General features: G+C 43.8%; 3 protein-coding genes across 5 annotated transcripts; 2 read left to right on the forward strand and 1 right to left on the reverse strand.

The window, feature by feature from the left end:
• Nucleotides 1-15: 15 nt before the first annotated feature.
• LOC129766577 (presenilin homolog) lies at nucleotides 16-2,993 on the forward strand. 3 transcript variants are annotated; one of them, XM_055767959.1, is made up of 8 exons: nucleotides 16-451; nucleotides 519-997; nucleotides 1,064-1,284; nucleotides 1,346-1,444; nucleotides 1,503-1,757; nucleotides 2,070-2,288; nucleotides 2,352-2,464; nucleotides 2,527-2,993. In XM_055767959.1, the coding sequence occupies exons 1-8, from the start codon at nucleotides 263-265 to the stop codon at nucleotides 2,680-2,682; spliced, it is 1,731 nt and encodes a 576-aa protein (XP_055623934.1). In that variant the 5' UTR covers nucleotides 16-262; the 3' UTR covers nucleotides 2,683-2,993. The 3 variants fall into 3 exon arrangements, with proteins under 3 accessions (XP_055623934.1, XP_055624787.1, XP_055623363.1); XM_055768812.1 differs by having other exon boundaries at nucleotides 1,503-1,703; XM_055767388.1 differs by having other exon boundaries at nucleotides 80-451; nucleotides 1,503-1,769.
• On the reverse strand, nucleotides 2,635-7,337 carry LOC129771860 (HSPB1-associated protein 1). Its single transcript, XM_055776192.1, has 4 exons — nucleotides 6,721-7,337; nucleotides 6,538-6,662; nucleotides 3,433-3,543; nucleotides 2,635-3,372 (listed from the first exon to the last, which is right to left on the reverse strand). Exons 1-4 carry the CDS (start codon nucleotides 7,304-7,306, stop codon nucleotides 3,019-3,021), a joined length of 1,176 nt encoding a protein of 391 aa, XP_055632167.1. The 5' UTR covers nucleotides 7,307-7,337; the 3' UTR covers nucleotides 2,635-3,018.
• Nucleotides 7,338-9,610: 2,273 nt separating this feature from the next.
• Nucleotides 9,611-11,639, forward strand: LOC129780173 (uncharacterized protein K02A2.6-like). The gene is made up of 2 exons (XM_055788167.1): nucleotides 9,611-10,413; nucleotides 10,457-11,639. The coding sequence occupies exons 1-2, from the start codon at nucleotides 9,611-9,613 to the stop codon at nucleotides 11,637-11,639; spliced, it is 1,986 nt and encodes a 661-aa protein (XP_055644142.1).
• The last annotated feature ends 2,775 nt before the right edge of the window (nucleotides 11,640-14,414 follow it).

Below are 14,414 nucleotides of genomic sequence, written 5' to 3' on the forward strand. Positions count from 1 at the left end.
TTGGCACAGGTGAGGTTTAATAAACCATGGAAAACATTTTTTAAAATACCTTATCTTCGCTTGTTATTAGTTAACTTCAACTAAACTTTCTGTTGCTTTTGAAATGCTTCCTTGAGCGAAGCCGTGCATTTCATTTCAGCAACACGGCAACACTACGGAACGGCATAGGAAAGCGAATATCATTACTACGCTCACAGTACCGCAGTAGTGGGCGAAACACAACGTTGAGAATTCGAACAACTGCATTAGTCACAGCTTCTAGATGGATGGTCACATCAACATCGATCACCCGACCTTCTCCAGTGGTAGCGGTGGAGTTGGAGGCGATGCACCTGGGACGGGTGCGGTAATTAGCGGTGTCGAAGGTGACTCTACTGATGGCCGCGGAGCGTCACGAAAGCGACGACAGAAAATCCCACAGGAAGCGGCGGGAACCCAAACATCATATGGAGTGAGTTTCTAGCTTATTCTAAACAGTACGTGAAATTCGTTTTATCTTCATTGTTTCTTAATTTAAGACGACTGATACCATTCCAAATGTAACAATCCGAGATCCAAGCCGAGCAGGTACCAGTCGTTCTGAAGCGAGCGATGGGAATCAATCGCGGGCCCCCGGAGGATCAGCCGGCCGTGGCTCTACGCGCCAACACGAGGAAGAAGAAGAGGAAGGGCTCAAATATGGGGCCCAGCATGTTATCAAGTTATTTGTTCCGGTGACACTATGCATGCTGGTGGTGGTGGCAACGATCAGTTCCATCAATTTCTACTCGACCAAAGATGTGTATCTTGTTTACACACCATTCCACGAGCTGTCAGATGACACGGGAACGAAAATTTGGAACGCTCTTGCCAACTCGATGATCCTGATGACTGTGATCGTGATCATGACAATATTGTTGATAGTGTTGTATAAGAAGCGTTGCTACAAAATTATCCACGGCTGGCTTATAATGTCTTCGCTGTTGTTACTGTTTTTGTTCAGCTACCTTTATCTCGAGTAATGTTTGCTTCTGGAATGTAATGTTGGCAAAATGATCTTATTTGCAATCTCCTGTTTCATCAGGGAGGTTCTCCGGGCGTACAACATTCCTTTCGACTACCCGACGGCATTGTTGCTGATGTGGAACTTCGGGGTGGTTGGCATGATTTCTATACATTGGCAGGGTCCGCTACGGCTGCAGCAAGGTTATTTGATTTTCATCGCTGCCCTTATGGCGCTAGTGTTCATCAAATATCTTCCCGAATGGACCACTTGGGCTGTGCTAGCCGTCATATCCATTTGGGGTAACACATACACTCTAAGATGAATTATTTTTACAGACTGCACCAATTTTGTTGCTTGTAGATTTAATAGCTGTATTGACACCGAAGGGTCCCTTGAGGATATTGGTGGAAACCGCTCACGAACGGAATGAGCAGATCTTCCCCGCTTTGATATATTCTTGTGAGTATGCAATGCACTCGGGTTTCGAATGTTTATTGAATTTTCAATCTTATCTTAGCAACTATCATGTACTCGTACATGGGAACCCATCCGGATCCGAGCGAGGAAGCATTGACGCGTTCCGATGGACTTGGCGGAGAACGGGAAACCATCGGCACTAGCACCAGTGGAGCTGGCACGACTAACTATGGATCGACGGGATCACCTGTACGCAATCTAGCACAACAATCGCAGCAGCAGCACACGGATAATGCTGAAGGTATGCCCCTGGTTACGTATCGCGTGATAACCTCGTCAAATGCTGCTGAGCACGGTACGCTTCAGGGTAATGCTTTTGTCCCGATTGTATTCTATCGTTGCTTCTTTGGGTTTTGTGCTTCCTAAAGGTTGATTGGCTCGTAACGAGGGCTTCGCTGGAATTGTAGATTGTGACTGGGCTTGGTTGACTCGTTAATGGCCACAGGAAAGAAACGGCACAACGCACCCAGGAGAGATCAAAAATCATCGACACTAAATTCACTTGCACTGTTTTAGTTTTGTTTGTAGTTTTCTCAATGCACCTTCTGAAACATCTAGCAGTCCTACCGAAAGTGAATTAATTTAGAACCGATCTTTCAACTCTCAGATCAAACCAGTGGCTTTACGCAGGATTGGGCTGCCAACGCAAACCAACGGGTTGCTCGCCGTCAGATGGAAGTCCAGGCAAACATTGCCAATAATCCAAGCCGTCCCGAGTATCGTACCGTAACGGCCGATACTAATCGTCGTAGCAGTCCCGGTGGTCCGGGAAGCCGTGCCACCGGTGATTCCCAGCAGGTTCCGCTGTATGAACAGCCGGAAGAGCGTAAGAATGGTTTCGTTCGCCTAATTGTCGTTCTAATCTGAAAGTCCGTACTCAATTTCGCAGGTGGAATCAAACTCGGATTGGGCGACTTCATCTTTTACTCTGTGCTGGTAGGTAAGGCTTCAAGCTACGGGGACTGGAACACAACGATAGCCTGTTTTGTAGCTATTTTAGTGGTAAAAATCAAATAGAAATAATCCAATCGGCATTCTTTATATAAGTATATCTTTCGTCACAGGGTCTCTGCCTGACGCTACTGCTGTTGGCCATCTTTCGTAAGGCCCTGCCGGCGCTACCCATTTCGATCTTTTTCGGACTGATTTTCTGCTTCGCAACGAGCGTGATCGTCAAGCCTTTCACCGAAGTGCTGGCCTCGGAACAGGTTTTCATCTAGTTGCAGGCTGGGTTGTGAACTGAACTGATACATCAATACACGCTTGTTAGTAGCAATCAGATCTATTTATACAAAGGAACCGTGGGTCCAACCTCGGTGTTTATATGGAACTCTCCTGTTTGTATCCAAAATTTGTGCTTTTATTCATTATACACAAGCAGAAATTTAATGTATCATCTTACTCTTTCTTATCAACAAAAAGAAAACGAGACTATAACATGTAAACCATTTTAGCATTAACTATCTATTACATTAAAATTTAGCGTTTTTTGTACAACTTATCATTTTAGTAAACGAAAATTTAATCGAAACATGGATGTGTGACTTGAAACATCATTAGAGAATATCCTTCACCAGCTTGATCAGCGTGGGATTGCATGCGCTATTGATGGTACTCGCGATTCGCCTGTTATGGCCCTCGTCGTCACTGGTGCCGTTCAAAGCGGAATCGTAACGGAGACTATTGCGCTTCATCATATGGAAAAAATTGTGACTCGTCAGCTTGGGGACGATTGTGATGAAATTATTGTATCTAGATAGAAGATGTGATAGTTCAGTCTGTTGAAGGTATCCGGATAGATATCGCTTTTGGGTTGTTCGCTGCCGTTTGTTAGTCGTTCGTTGATTCAGCAAGTGTTCGAGGGTTAGCTGGAGTTCTTCCCCTGAGGAAGGATCAGTGGTCATAGTAAGCTGCAATTGGAGTGGTTTGCGATGACCAAATGTTACTTCAAACTAATTAACGTAACAAACCTCGTTTGGATTGATGATATGTTTAAGGTTACATGTCGTCAAATTTTTCGCATAATCCAGTACTATGAGACGCGTTAGACATTCGGAAATCTGCTCTTCTGTGTCTTTTTCCTACGAATGAAACCACAATTCACAGAAAATTATCGATATCGTCTTCATAACATGGTCTGATTTGCGATATTTCTCGACCTAATTCGGTACGTGACTATCTCTCTCCAATCCTGCGGGTAACTGGTGCACACCAGTCTCACCTCAAGTGTTTGTGGAGATCAGTGCACGACTCCCATAATAATAATACGATAATGGATAATGCGTCTCCGGTTCTCGCGGCCGGTATCATTGTCAGTCGTTACCATTGAGCCAAAGTAGACAAATTGGTCCACTACCTCGAACTCATCGCCGTCGATCATTGCACTACTGCGTAATCGGGGCCTATCGTGCTCGGATCCGGAAGCCAACACGTATTTGGTTTAAATACATTAATTCTCAGTCCAACTCTCTCTCTCTCACACACTGTCTCTCTCTCTCTCTCTCTCTCTCTCTCTCTCTTTCTTTCTCTGTCTCTCTTTCTTTCTCTGTCTCTCTTTCTTTCTCTGTCTCTCTTTCTTCCTCTGTCTCTCTTTCTTTCTCTGTCTCTTTTTCTCTTACTTTTTCTCTCTCTCTCAATCTCGTGCTTGAGGCCGGTGTAATGTACAGCTACCGTCACAAACATTCTGCCAACGATTTCCACTTCATCAGATCGGAAAAGCTGATCAATCGACTGGATCTGTTGAAAACTTTGCCACGTAAGCTAAACTGTGCTCATCACATTATACCCTCTAGTAGTTGAGTGTTAAATGTTGAACGGCAAGCAAGAGAGGTCATCACTTTATCAGATCAGATACACCACCAGATATTTGCACACAACACTGTATTTTATCCATCGTGCCCTTAATCAATTTGGTCAACTTTTCGGGCAAGCCGTTAACATCCATGCAGTGGCACCACTTGGAGCTTTCGCACCCGAGGCGGAAGCGTCTAGTTGCACCCCTCTTTCTTTGCCATCTCTAAAATCGTGTACCCGGGGGTGGCCCGCACCCCACGAACCCGCCGGTCGACACCACTGCGTTCAATGATTATCCATAGCTCTTTTCGTATTATTGAATCTCTGTACTCACGAAATTTCTGGAGGATTTGTCGCAAGGTGAAGATTTAGTCAATAATAGACCGACCTTCGATGGCCTGATAACGTTCCACGAATCTTTTCGTTAGTGTCGATACAGTACGGAAGATAATTTGGGATAGAACTCTGAAGGTTGCAGGTGATTGCACGAATGTTCTGCTTGTACGCCATTCAAGTGTCCGTCGGAGTGCCACCTTTCATTCACATCACAATCGTTTGTCAAGATACTCCCATCCTTGTTCCTTGTTCCTTGTTCCATTTGTGCCCGGGACAAGAGGAAGTCTTTTCGGGATGCATATGGAGTTTCCGGTAGAATTTTCGCGTCTCATGAGAGCGGTGCAGCTGTTCTAGTTTTTCGCACTCCTCTTCCTGGCGGCACTTTTTCTCCGGGAGAGTTGGGTTTGCTGTCTCTGCTTCTGTCTATATACGAATAGCTTGACTTCTACTCGTGTAACACCTGCTGACACTCACAATCGAACTACTCGTCCCGCCTTCTTCGTTCCACGTGACCTGGAATGCTCTCTGCTACGCCATTGATGGCTGTTTTGAAAATGTTCCAAAAGCCCTCAAGGTTAGCTTCGGTGTGTTCGTCCTCTTCCGACAGCGCAGCTTCGAACGAGTGTGCGTATTTTTTGGCGGCATCTGCTTGTTTCTATCGTGTGATATGTACCGTCGCGGGCATAGATACCAAATGTTTATGTTTACAACGGAGAGTTTTGGGCGCATCTTAACTATTACTAGGTAGTGGTTAGTTATGTCCGAGCATTGCCGACCACCTATCAGAGCATGGTCGATCCGGGTTTTTTTTTTAATTCGGTGACATCCAGGTGTATCGATGGAGGATTTTGTGTCAAATACCAATGTACTGGAAAAAAGGTAATGAAGATGGTAGAGTTTCGAGCGACATAGCATGCGCTGCCATAACTATTCCTCAAATAGTGACGTCAGTCGTTGTGTTTATCTTTGATTGCTCACCGCATCCATGTGAAAATGCTATTTTAAGGAAGTAGTTTATCAATTAAAAACGTAAAATGTATTAGTGTTTCCGCTGAATATAAGGCTAATGTGATAGCGTGCAGTGAACATTTGTGAAATCACGTCGGAAAAAAACGGATAATAGTGATATTTCCATGTGCCATTTCCACTCCCCCACGTTCATAGAAACAAACGAATTTTCATCATTTTTACGTTATGAAGTGGATGTATCGAAGGCTCTCAGTGTCGGTGTGTATGATGTGAGATAATAATTGTCAATTATTCAAAATTTCGCCGAAAATGTTACTGCTTTCGAGAACTAAGCATACGACAGCTCTCTAGACCTTTTTACCATATAAATAATCGAAATAAGCCACGATACAATTGTTATTTGTTAAAAAACCAACAGTTGAATAATTTCATGAGAATTTTGGCTCAAATTATCATGCAACCGTGAGTACTTTCAACATTGTTTTGTATCTTCCATATAAATTTCATATTGAATGCAAATAATTACGACACGATATTTTGCTTGCCAATACAGATATACTTCGCCTACTGCTCCACCTCTATATGTACCTCATTGGTCAAATACCATGTTTTTGGAGACGGTGAAATCAATGAATCTTAAACCGCTTTCATTAATCAAATTACGCTGTATGTACAAGTTACCGATTGGTAATCTTTTCTATTCATCTGAGCATTGAAAACTCCGATAATGATCTTGATGTCATGTTTTGAGCAGTGGTAGACAGTTCCACCGAACCAGTGCAAGCCAGAAAAACGATGTTTGACGATAGCATTTCTGACCAGAACAAGAATGGGGCCCGAAGCCCTGATAGACAAGCTACCCTTCTCTACAAAAACAATAATCGATTGATTTTCCTTCTAGCTGAAACAACAAACCTTTCTAGGCTCTTATAATTATCCTTGTAACAAATCCTGTGGCCGTGTATCATGCTACTCACCAGTGGTATCCATGTGTTGAAATTCAACGATGTTTCCAAGCTTTCAACAAAGTGCCACCATTTAGGAGGAACTATGAGCGTCATTCCAGGTTCCAAAGTTACACAATACGCATCGTTTTCTACATCTAAATAGTGAACAACCGTAGGAAGGTTTGGAATTGAGTTTGAATAATTTTTGCTCACCAATCACCGCCGAGTATCTCTCTGGGCTATAAAAGTTTTCCTCGCAGTAGACGCTCGATTCCTCGTAAGGAACTCGAGTCTGCTTCAATTTTGCATCTGGTGGAAACAGTAACCACGACTTTCGGCCGTAAACTTGTACGACGATGTTGCAACCGTACGTATCATAATGGCAAGGTGTGTGGGACCCCTTCGAACCAATCCAGAAACTGATATCCTCGGTAGCATCCGGAAAGCCAAATGACTTGAAATCGACCCCACGCCGGCATTTTTCTGGGAGCTCACTTATACAACGATAACTATACGACGCCCAGTTGATTTTAAAATGACCGGCTGTGGAATTAGCGTTCCGATGGAAATCAGCCATCGTCATACGAATTTTTCCACGCTTTCGCTCCCACTGCGGACGGTCACCGTTTCGTAGCGAACTTGTGTCAAATACAAAACCATCATTCGGTGTCGATTTATCTAGGAAGCTCAACCACTGTGGAAACGATTCACTGAAGCAGTTCCAGGGAATTTCGAAATTTTTAATAGTAACTGGCTCGTGAGTATTTAGAACTATGTCTCTTATCATGTTGGGATCCATTTGTTGGTTTATTACTGTACACAGAACTAATGCAGATGAGGAATGTTTACAAACAAAGCTACCTAACCTAAAACCTAGCTTATTAAAATAGAGCTACTAACAGCAAGAGGCGAGTGGAGCCATATTCGCCTCTAATTGGACATCTAGCTGATTGGACAGACCTGTAATGCGATACGAATAACCTCATTTTTCAAAACATCCTTTGTGCAAGTTTCTATAGCACGATTAATTTTTAGGAGTGTTTTCAACCATTTTACTAGAATCTAGTAACTAGATTATGTATTTTTATTAGCATCCCTAGTTGCTTTTACTATAGTAGGCATGAACTAGGATGGTTACCATTAGCAACGTGATTTTTCACTTCAGTTAGTTTGAGCTGAGCACGAAATAAAGATAGACGCTTTTACTTAACACGTGTTCTTTTCAATTGCAACAAATTTTGGCGACGAGGACAAAGTGAAAATCGGAGTCAATAGAAGCATACATCATCTAAAATGACAAGCGGAGAAGGAGAACCAGCCGGAGAAGCGGTCCAGGACATGCAAACGGCGATTTTGCAAATCACCCAACTCTTGCAGCGGTTTGCAGTTCCCAGGCAGCCAAATCCGGAACACACGTTGGAAGCCCTTTCTTCCAACATCAGCGAGTTTTCTTTCAACCCAGTAAATGGCGTCACATTCAAGAAATGGTTCGCACGCTATACCGACCTTTTCGAGACCGACGCGCAGCATTTGGATGATGCAGCCAAGGTCCGGCTGTTGCTGCGAAAATTGGACACCGCTTCCCACAGTCGGTATTTGAATTACATCCTTCCAAGGCTCCCTAAGGATGTTACGTTCAAGGACACCGTGGAAACGTTAATCTAAATTTTCGGAGAACAAACCTCACTTTTCCGACGCCGGTTCCAGTGTCTCCAACTGGCGAAAAGCGAAGCAGACGACATCATAACCTACGGCGGAAAGGTAAACCGAGCGTGTGAAGATTTCGATTTTGTGAACCTAACAATCGACCAGTTCAAATGTCTGGTTTTCGTGACCGGGTAACCAAAAGGGTAAGAAGAACCAGAAGAAGAAGACCAAGTACCAAGCCAACATCGTTCACACTGTAAACCACACCGGTAATCTCACCCGTTTCGTCACGACAATGATGAACGGACGTCAAGCCACACTGCAACTCGACAGTGGATCACCAATCACCATCATCAGTGAAGAGACCTGGAGGAAGGTTGGATCACCTGCACTCAAGCCATCGTCCTGTGAAGCACTTTCTGCAACCAAAGATCCTCTGCCGCTGCTGGGGGAATTCACCTGTCTCGTAGGAGTCAACGACGTCATCAAGCCTGGACTATGCCGAGTAACGTCAGTCAAGGGACTCAACCTGTTCGGCTCGGAATGGATGGACCTCTTCGAGATGTGGACGAAACCATTGTCATCGTTCATTAATCAAGTGAATCAATCCAATTCAAATTCCTTTTCTGGAAAGCATTTCCTCATGCGGTTTCCCGAAGTTTTTCAGGACACTCTTGGGCATTGCCAGAAAGCTCAAATCAGTCTTCACCTGAAGCCAGATGCCAGACCGATTTTTCGACCCAAACGCCCGGTTCCATACAACGCCATTCCCTTGGTCGAAACCGAGCTCAATCGTCTGCAGCAGTTGGGCATTATATCACTCCGACTGGGCAGCTCCTATCGTGGCAGTTCGGAAGCCGGGTGGCAAGGTTCGAATTTGTGCCGACTACTCAACTGGGCTGAACTCGATGCTGGAGGCACACAATTTTCCGCTTCCCACACCGGACGACATCTTCTCGAAGTTGGCTGGAAGCAAAGCGTTTAGCATAATTGATCTGTCGGACGCTTACCTACAGGTTGAAGTCGACGATGCATCGAAGCGACTCCTCACCATCAACACCCACCGGGGCCTATTCAACTTAAACAGGCTGGCTCCTCGTGTAAAGTCAGCACCCGGTGCTTTCCAACAGCTTATGCACACCATGATTGCTGGGATTTCCGGTGTTGAGGTGTTCCTGGATGACTTCATCATCTTCAGCAAAAACGAGGAGCAACACTATCAGACGTTGTGCACCCTGTTCAGTTGCCTCCAAGAATATGGGTTCCATCTGAAGCTGGAAAAGTGTCATTCTATCAACGGGAAATCAAATATCTGGGGCACATCGTCGACGCAAATGGCCTACGCCCGGATCCGGAGAAAACAGCAGCAATTTCCACGATGCCACGTTCAACCGATATTTCCACACTGCGATCGTTCTTGGGCGCAGTGAATTTTTACGGAAAATTCATCCGTGAAATGCATCAACGCCGAAGACCGCTGGATCAACTTCTGAAAAAAGATGCTAAATTCATTTGGAGTGCCGAATGCCAACAAGCCTTCACCGACATCAAGCAAGTTCTTCAGTCGGACCTATTACTTACCCACTATGACCCAGCGTTGGAGATCATCGTGGCGGGTGATGCATCCAACACCGGCATTGGAGCGGTCATCATGCATCGTTTCCCGGACGGTCGTATCAAGGCAGTCGCTCATGCGTCCAAGACTCTGTCGTCGGCTGAACAAAACTACGGACAAATCGAAAAGGAGGCGCTCGCTCTGGTCTTTGCTGTCACCAAGTTCCACCGCATGCTGTTGGGACGAAGGTTCAAGCTACAGACTGACCACCAGCCACTGGTGAAAGTCTTTGGATCGAAGAAAGGAGTTCCCATCCACACGGAAAATCGGTTGAAGCGTTGGGCACTTACACTGCTTGGGTACGATTTCGATATCGAGTTCGTATCTACCAACAATTTCGGCTATGCGGATGTACTATCGAGGCTCATCAGCAGCCACGAGCGACCAGAGGAAGAATTTGTGGTGGCAAGTGTCAACATCGAGCCCGATCAGCAGTGCATTCTGGACAGCACCATCGAACACCTACCAGTCGATATGGTGCAGAAAGCTACGTCAGCAGACCCAATGTTGCAGCGACTCATCCAGTACATCAACTCCGGCTGGCCCAAGAACGGAAAATCGATTCAGAATGTAGCATTGCAGACGTTTTTCCATCGGCGTGAATCATTATACGTTGTACAAGGTTGCGTGATGATGATGGAACGGTTGGTGATTCCGGAGTGTTTCCGGAAGAAACTATTGAAGCAGCTACATCGAGGTCATCCCGGAATCGAACGAGTCAAAGTCATCGCTCGGAGCATCATCTACTGGCCGAAGATCGATGACGACATCACTGAGTACATTCGAAGCTGTACCAGCTGTGCGAATGCGAAAAAATCTCCACCACAAGCAGAGCCACATGTGGCAGACCGCAGAAGGTCCATGGGAACGTATTCATTTGGACTATGCCGGACCGATCGACGGGTTCAGCTATCTGGTCATCGTCGATTCCTTTTCCAAGTGGCCAGAGATGTTCCAGACGAAATCAACGACAGCTTCTTCGACGATCGGGTTCCTCACTGAGAGCTTTGCCAGATTTGGCGTACCGAAGGTAATTGTTTCTGATAATGGAACCCAGTTCACTGGATTCGAATTTCGTTCCTTCTGCGAAAAGCTGGGCATCATCCATTTCCGCACCGCACTGTTCCACCCCCAATCGAATGGTCAAGCGGAAAGATTCGTCGACACGCTTAAGAGGTCACTGCGCAAAATCCAAGAGGGGGAAGGATTACGAGCATCTGCAGCACTACAAACCTTTCTGCAGGTGTATCGAGCAACTCCGTCCAATCTGCTCGAGGGCAAATCCCCTTCGGAAGTGCTGAACGGCAGAAAAATGCGGACAACATTGGATTTGCTGAAGCCTTCGAATATACTTCCACAACCACCGGTAGCAGCCAAGCCTTGCCAAGCACGGAAACTTGCAGCCGGATCACTGGTATTCGCGAAGGTGCACAAAAACAACACCACCTGGAAGTGGCAATCTGGAGTCATCATTGAGGCGATTGGGAATGTACATTACAATGTACTTCTTGATGCACCATCCGGACGGAAGCGGCTAATTCGTTCTCACATCGATCAACTTCGGACCAACGACACTGGAAAACAAAAAAAAACAGAAATTAAACTACCGCTGAGCATTCTTTTGGGCGATTTCGGAATGACAACAAATGCGGAGTTTCCCGACGAAAATTCTTCTTTTGTTTCAGCACAAGAATTTCCTGACCTTCCGGACGATCCGGAACTTCCAGACGATCCTGAACTGCCGGACGATGAACCAGAACCTATTCAACCTGGACCGTTTTCTGCAGTACATGGTTCTACGCTGGCACGATCAAAGCCAAAACGAAACATCAACCCTCCACATCGTTTTCAAGACTATGTTCTTTCTTAGGGGGGAGATATTAGCATCCCTAGTTGCTTTTACTATAGTAGGCATGAACTAGGATGGTTACCATTAGCAACGTGATTTTTCACTTCAGTTAGTTTGAGCTGAGCACGAAATAAAGATAGACGCTTTTACTTAACACGTGTTCTTTTCAATTGCAACAATTTTGCATTCTTTTCTAATGTTTATTTGTTAGATTTTCAATGATTTTCCCGTTTTAACTTGTTTTCACATTGTGTTGTGTTGGTTGGTATGTCCAATTACAGGCCACAATCGCTCCTAATGCGTCACTGAGTCTGAGGACATATAGCGAATTCGTTTTTGTTCAGTTTCAACCCCAGTGCCAAACTAAGTACTGTCAAAACGTTTTTATTCACTCAGTTTCAACTGGTTTCGCGCTAGGTTCAACCCGAAAGTTGTTAGTTTCGCACTCGGGCTCACCAATACAACTATACTGAACTGTCAAGTTCCGAGTATTGTTTTGGAAAATCTAAAAATAAGGTTTATGAAAATGGAAACCTGCTGCCTTTGCTTTTGTATTATTGGAATCGTAATCCAAATTGGATTCTGATTTTGAAGAGTATATTCGCATAGACGGCATTAAACTTCGTGTGCTTTCATTGGGAGGCCAAAAAAAAGATGGATGTTCAGGTGGAATAAACATGCTTTCAAAATCAAAATTATGAATGAAAATTTACTTTAACGTATGGTTTTCTTATTTATTATTTCATTTATTATGTGATGAAATAAGACGTTTTTTACTGAAATTGCAAAAACATTTGTGGGATATTCAATTTGATAAAATAAATTGTATTTTTCTCAAAAAAGCTTCAACCGAAAATCTAAATTGAAGGTACAGCAAGTGAAATATTTTTTTCGGTGGCATTCGATTACTTTTTCTCTCAACAACTCAATTTTTATTTTTGTTCAATGAGTTCGGTTGTGAAGATATTTATAGATTAATCGTCTGGCAACCATCACTTGCGTTCACTCGCGGACAAACACTCCAAACACAGTTTCGCCGCATTGGAATCGTGTTCGCATCGCGTTTACTATATCAGGTCCGGGCGGTTGGATTTGATTTCCGCACTCGTGAACGAATGAGCTTTACGTCCTCGTCCTGAGTGATGCTTCGGTATGTCCAACTAGAGGCAAATCACTGTAATTAAATAACATGATGTCGAAATTTTCATATAAATTTTAACATTTTAAAACTGGCTTCGTGCCTTATGATCTGATAGTGGTTACACTATCGAGTTTAGGATTCAAATTGAAAGTCTCCACCATTTCAAACCATTCAAACATTCTAAAATTCATTCGAGATATAAACCCAAACGATATAAGCAAAAACCATAATATTTGTCTTGGGCATAACTCGACCCGAATAACACAAATGCAATGGATGTGACTAAACCTATCACAACCTTACACAATCTATTCAAATATTGATCTGCGGCTTTACCCGACTCAATATGGAAAGTAACAACTACATTTACACAAAAAACTGGCCTTGGGCTTAACCCGACTCAACTACTGCTTCAAATGCAATGATTTTGGCTTTGGCTGGTCTTGGGCTCAACCCGACTCAGCTATTTTGTTCTCAAAATGATATCAACACAAAAAAAAGTTTAACAGTCTAGATCTTGTTTTTTTGCATTACTGGCAGCACTTCAGAGAGAATTGAATCTCCCTTTATCACCGTCATATTTAAGTGCGATTCACATACAACATCCACGTCACGTTCACGTTCCCTCCCATCACGTTGCGTCAATTATTCTTCCAAGCAGTTCTTATGCAAACACTCACATACACCGGCAACGGCAATTTCGACTTGCCGTTACTGGTGTATGTGAATGCTTCAATAGGAATTGCATGGAAGAATAATTGACGCAACGTGACGTGGATGTTGTATGTGAATCGCGCTTTATTGTTTCAAACGCTACAGACCGGACGTTAAAATCATTTTTTTCTGAACATAATACTTTCTTCCTGCGTATTTTCATCATTGCAGGATCGCGAATGTGATATTCCTTGACTACTGTGTCGTGACCAGGGCGCAATTTGGACGCCATCTTCAAATTTAGGTTGCTTCGACCTGAAAGGCACTTTCCACACCAAAAATCGTACACAGAATGAATGCTCAACTCGATGCAATGCATCATCCAACCTCGAGAATCGAATTCTCTCGCGCTTAATTATGTCTCTGGGCTCTCGTTTTCCTGAAGTGATGCCAGATTTACGGCAACTCGTAAATATTCGAAATGTGACCGTATATCGTAGAAGCTGGTACTTGAAGACAATCTTCAATGTTATTGTGCTTTCCTTTTATTGCATGGGTTTTTATTTCTTTATGCGTTTATCTTCGTACCCAATAAAATTCCTTTCTAAACATAAATGGAGCTCTCTGAAACCCTTGTCGTTCATCATTTTCAATGTTTTAACATCTATGGGGAAAGTCTGCCAAAAATCTGAACTCCATGTTCTCACATCGGAGTAAAGAGAATCATTCTCTTCTCTTCGGCTCGGCCTTCGGTAATCATCGTTCTCTTCGAACATCTCTCCTTCCGGTAGATCTTACGTTTAAGAAACTGCGTTTTCCGACACTCTTATTTTGAGTGTACAAGAATTGGGTTAATTGCAAATTGAAGGAATTAATTATTAAAGCTCTCGTATATAGCTTATATTATTTTATGTCAGCTTTATTTCCCACATACTGGTACTTATTTCATGTAATGCTATTCCATAATAATATAATATAATGTTCCAGACGTTCCAAACACA

The sequence above is a fragment of the Toxorhynchites rutilus genome, chromosome 1 (assembly GCF_029784135.1).
Source record: "Toxorhynchites rutilus septentrionalis strain SRP chromosome 1, ASM2978413v1, whole genome shotgun sequence".
Lineage (NCBI taxonomy): Eukaryota > Metazoa > Arthropoda > Insecta > Diptera > Culicidae > Toxorhynchites > Toxorhynchites rutilus.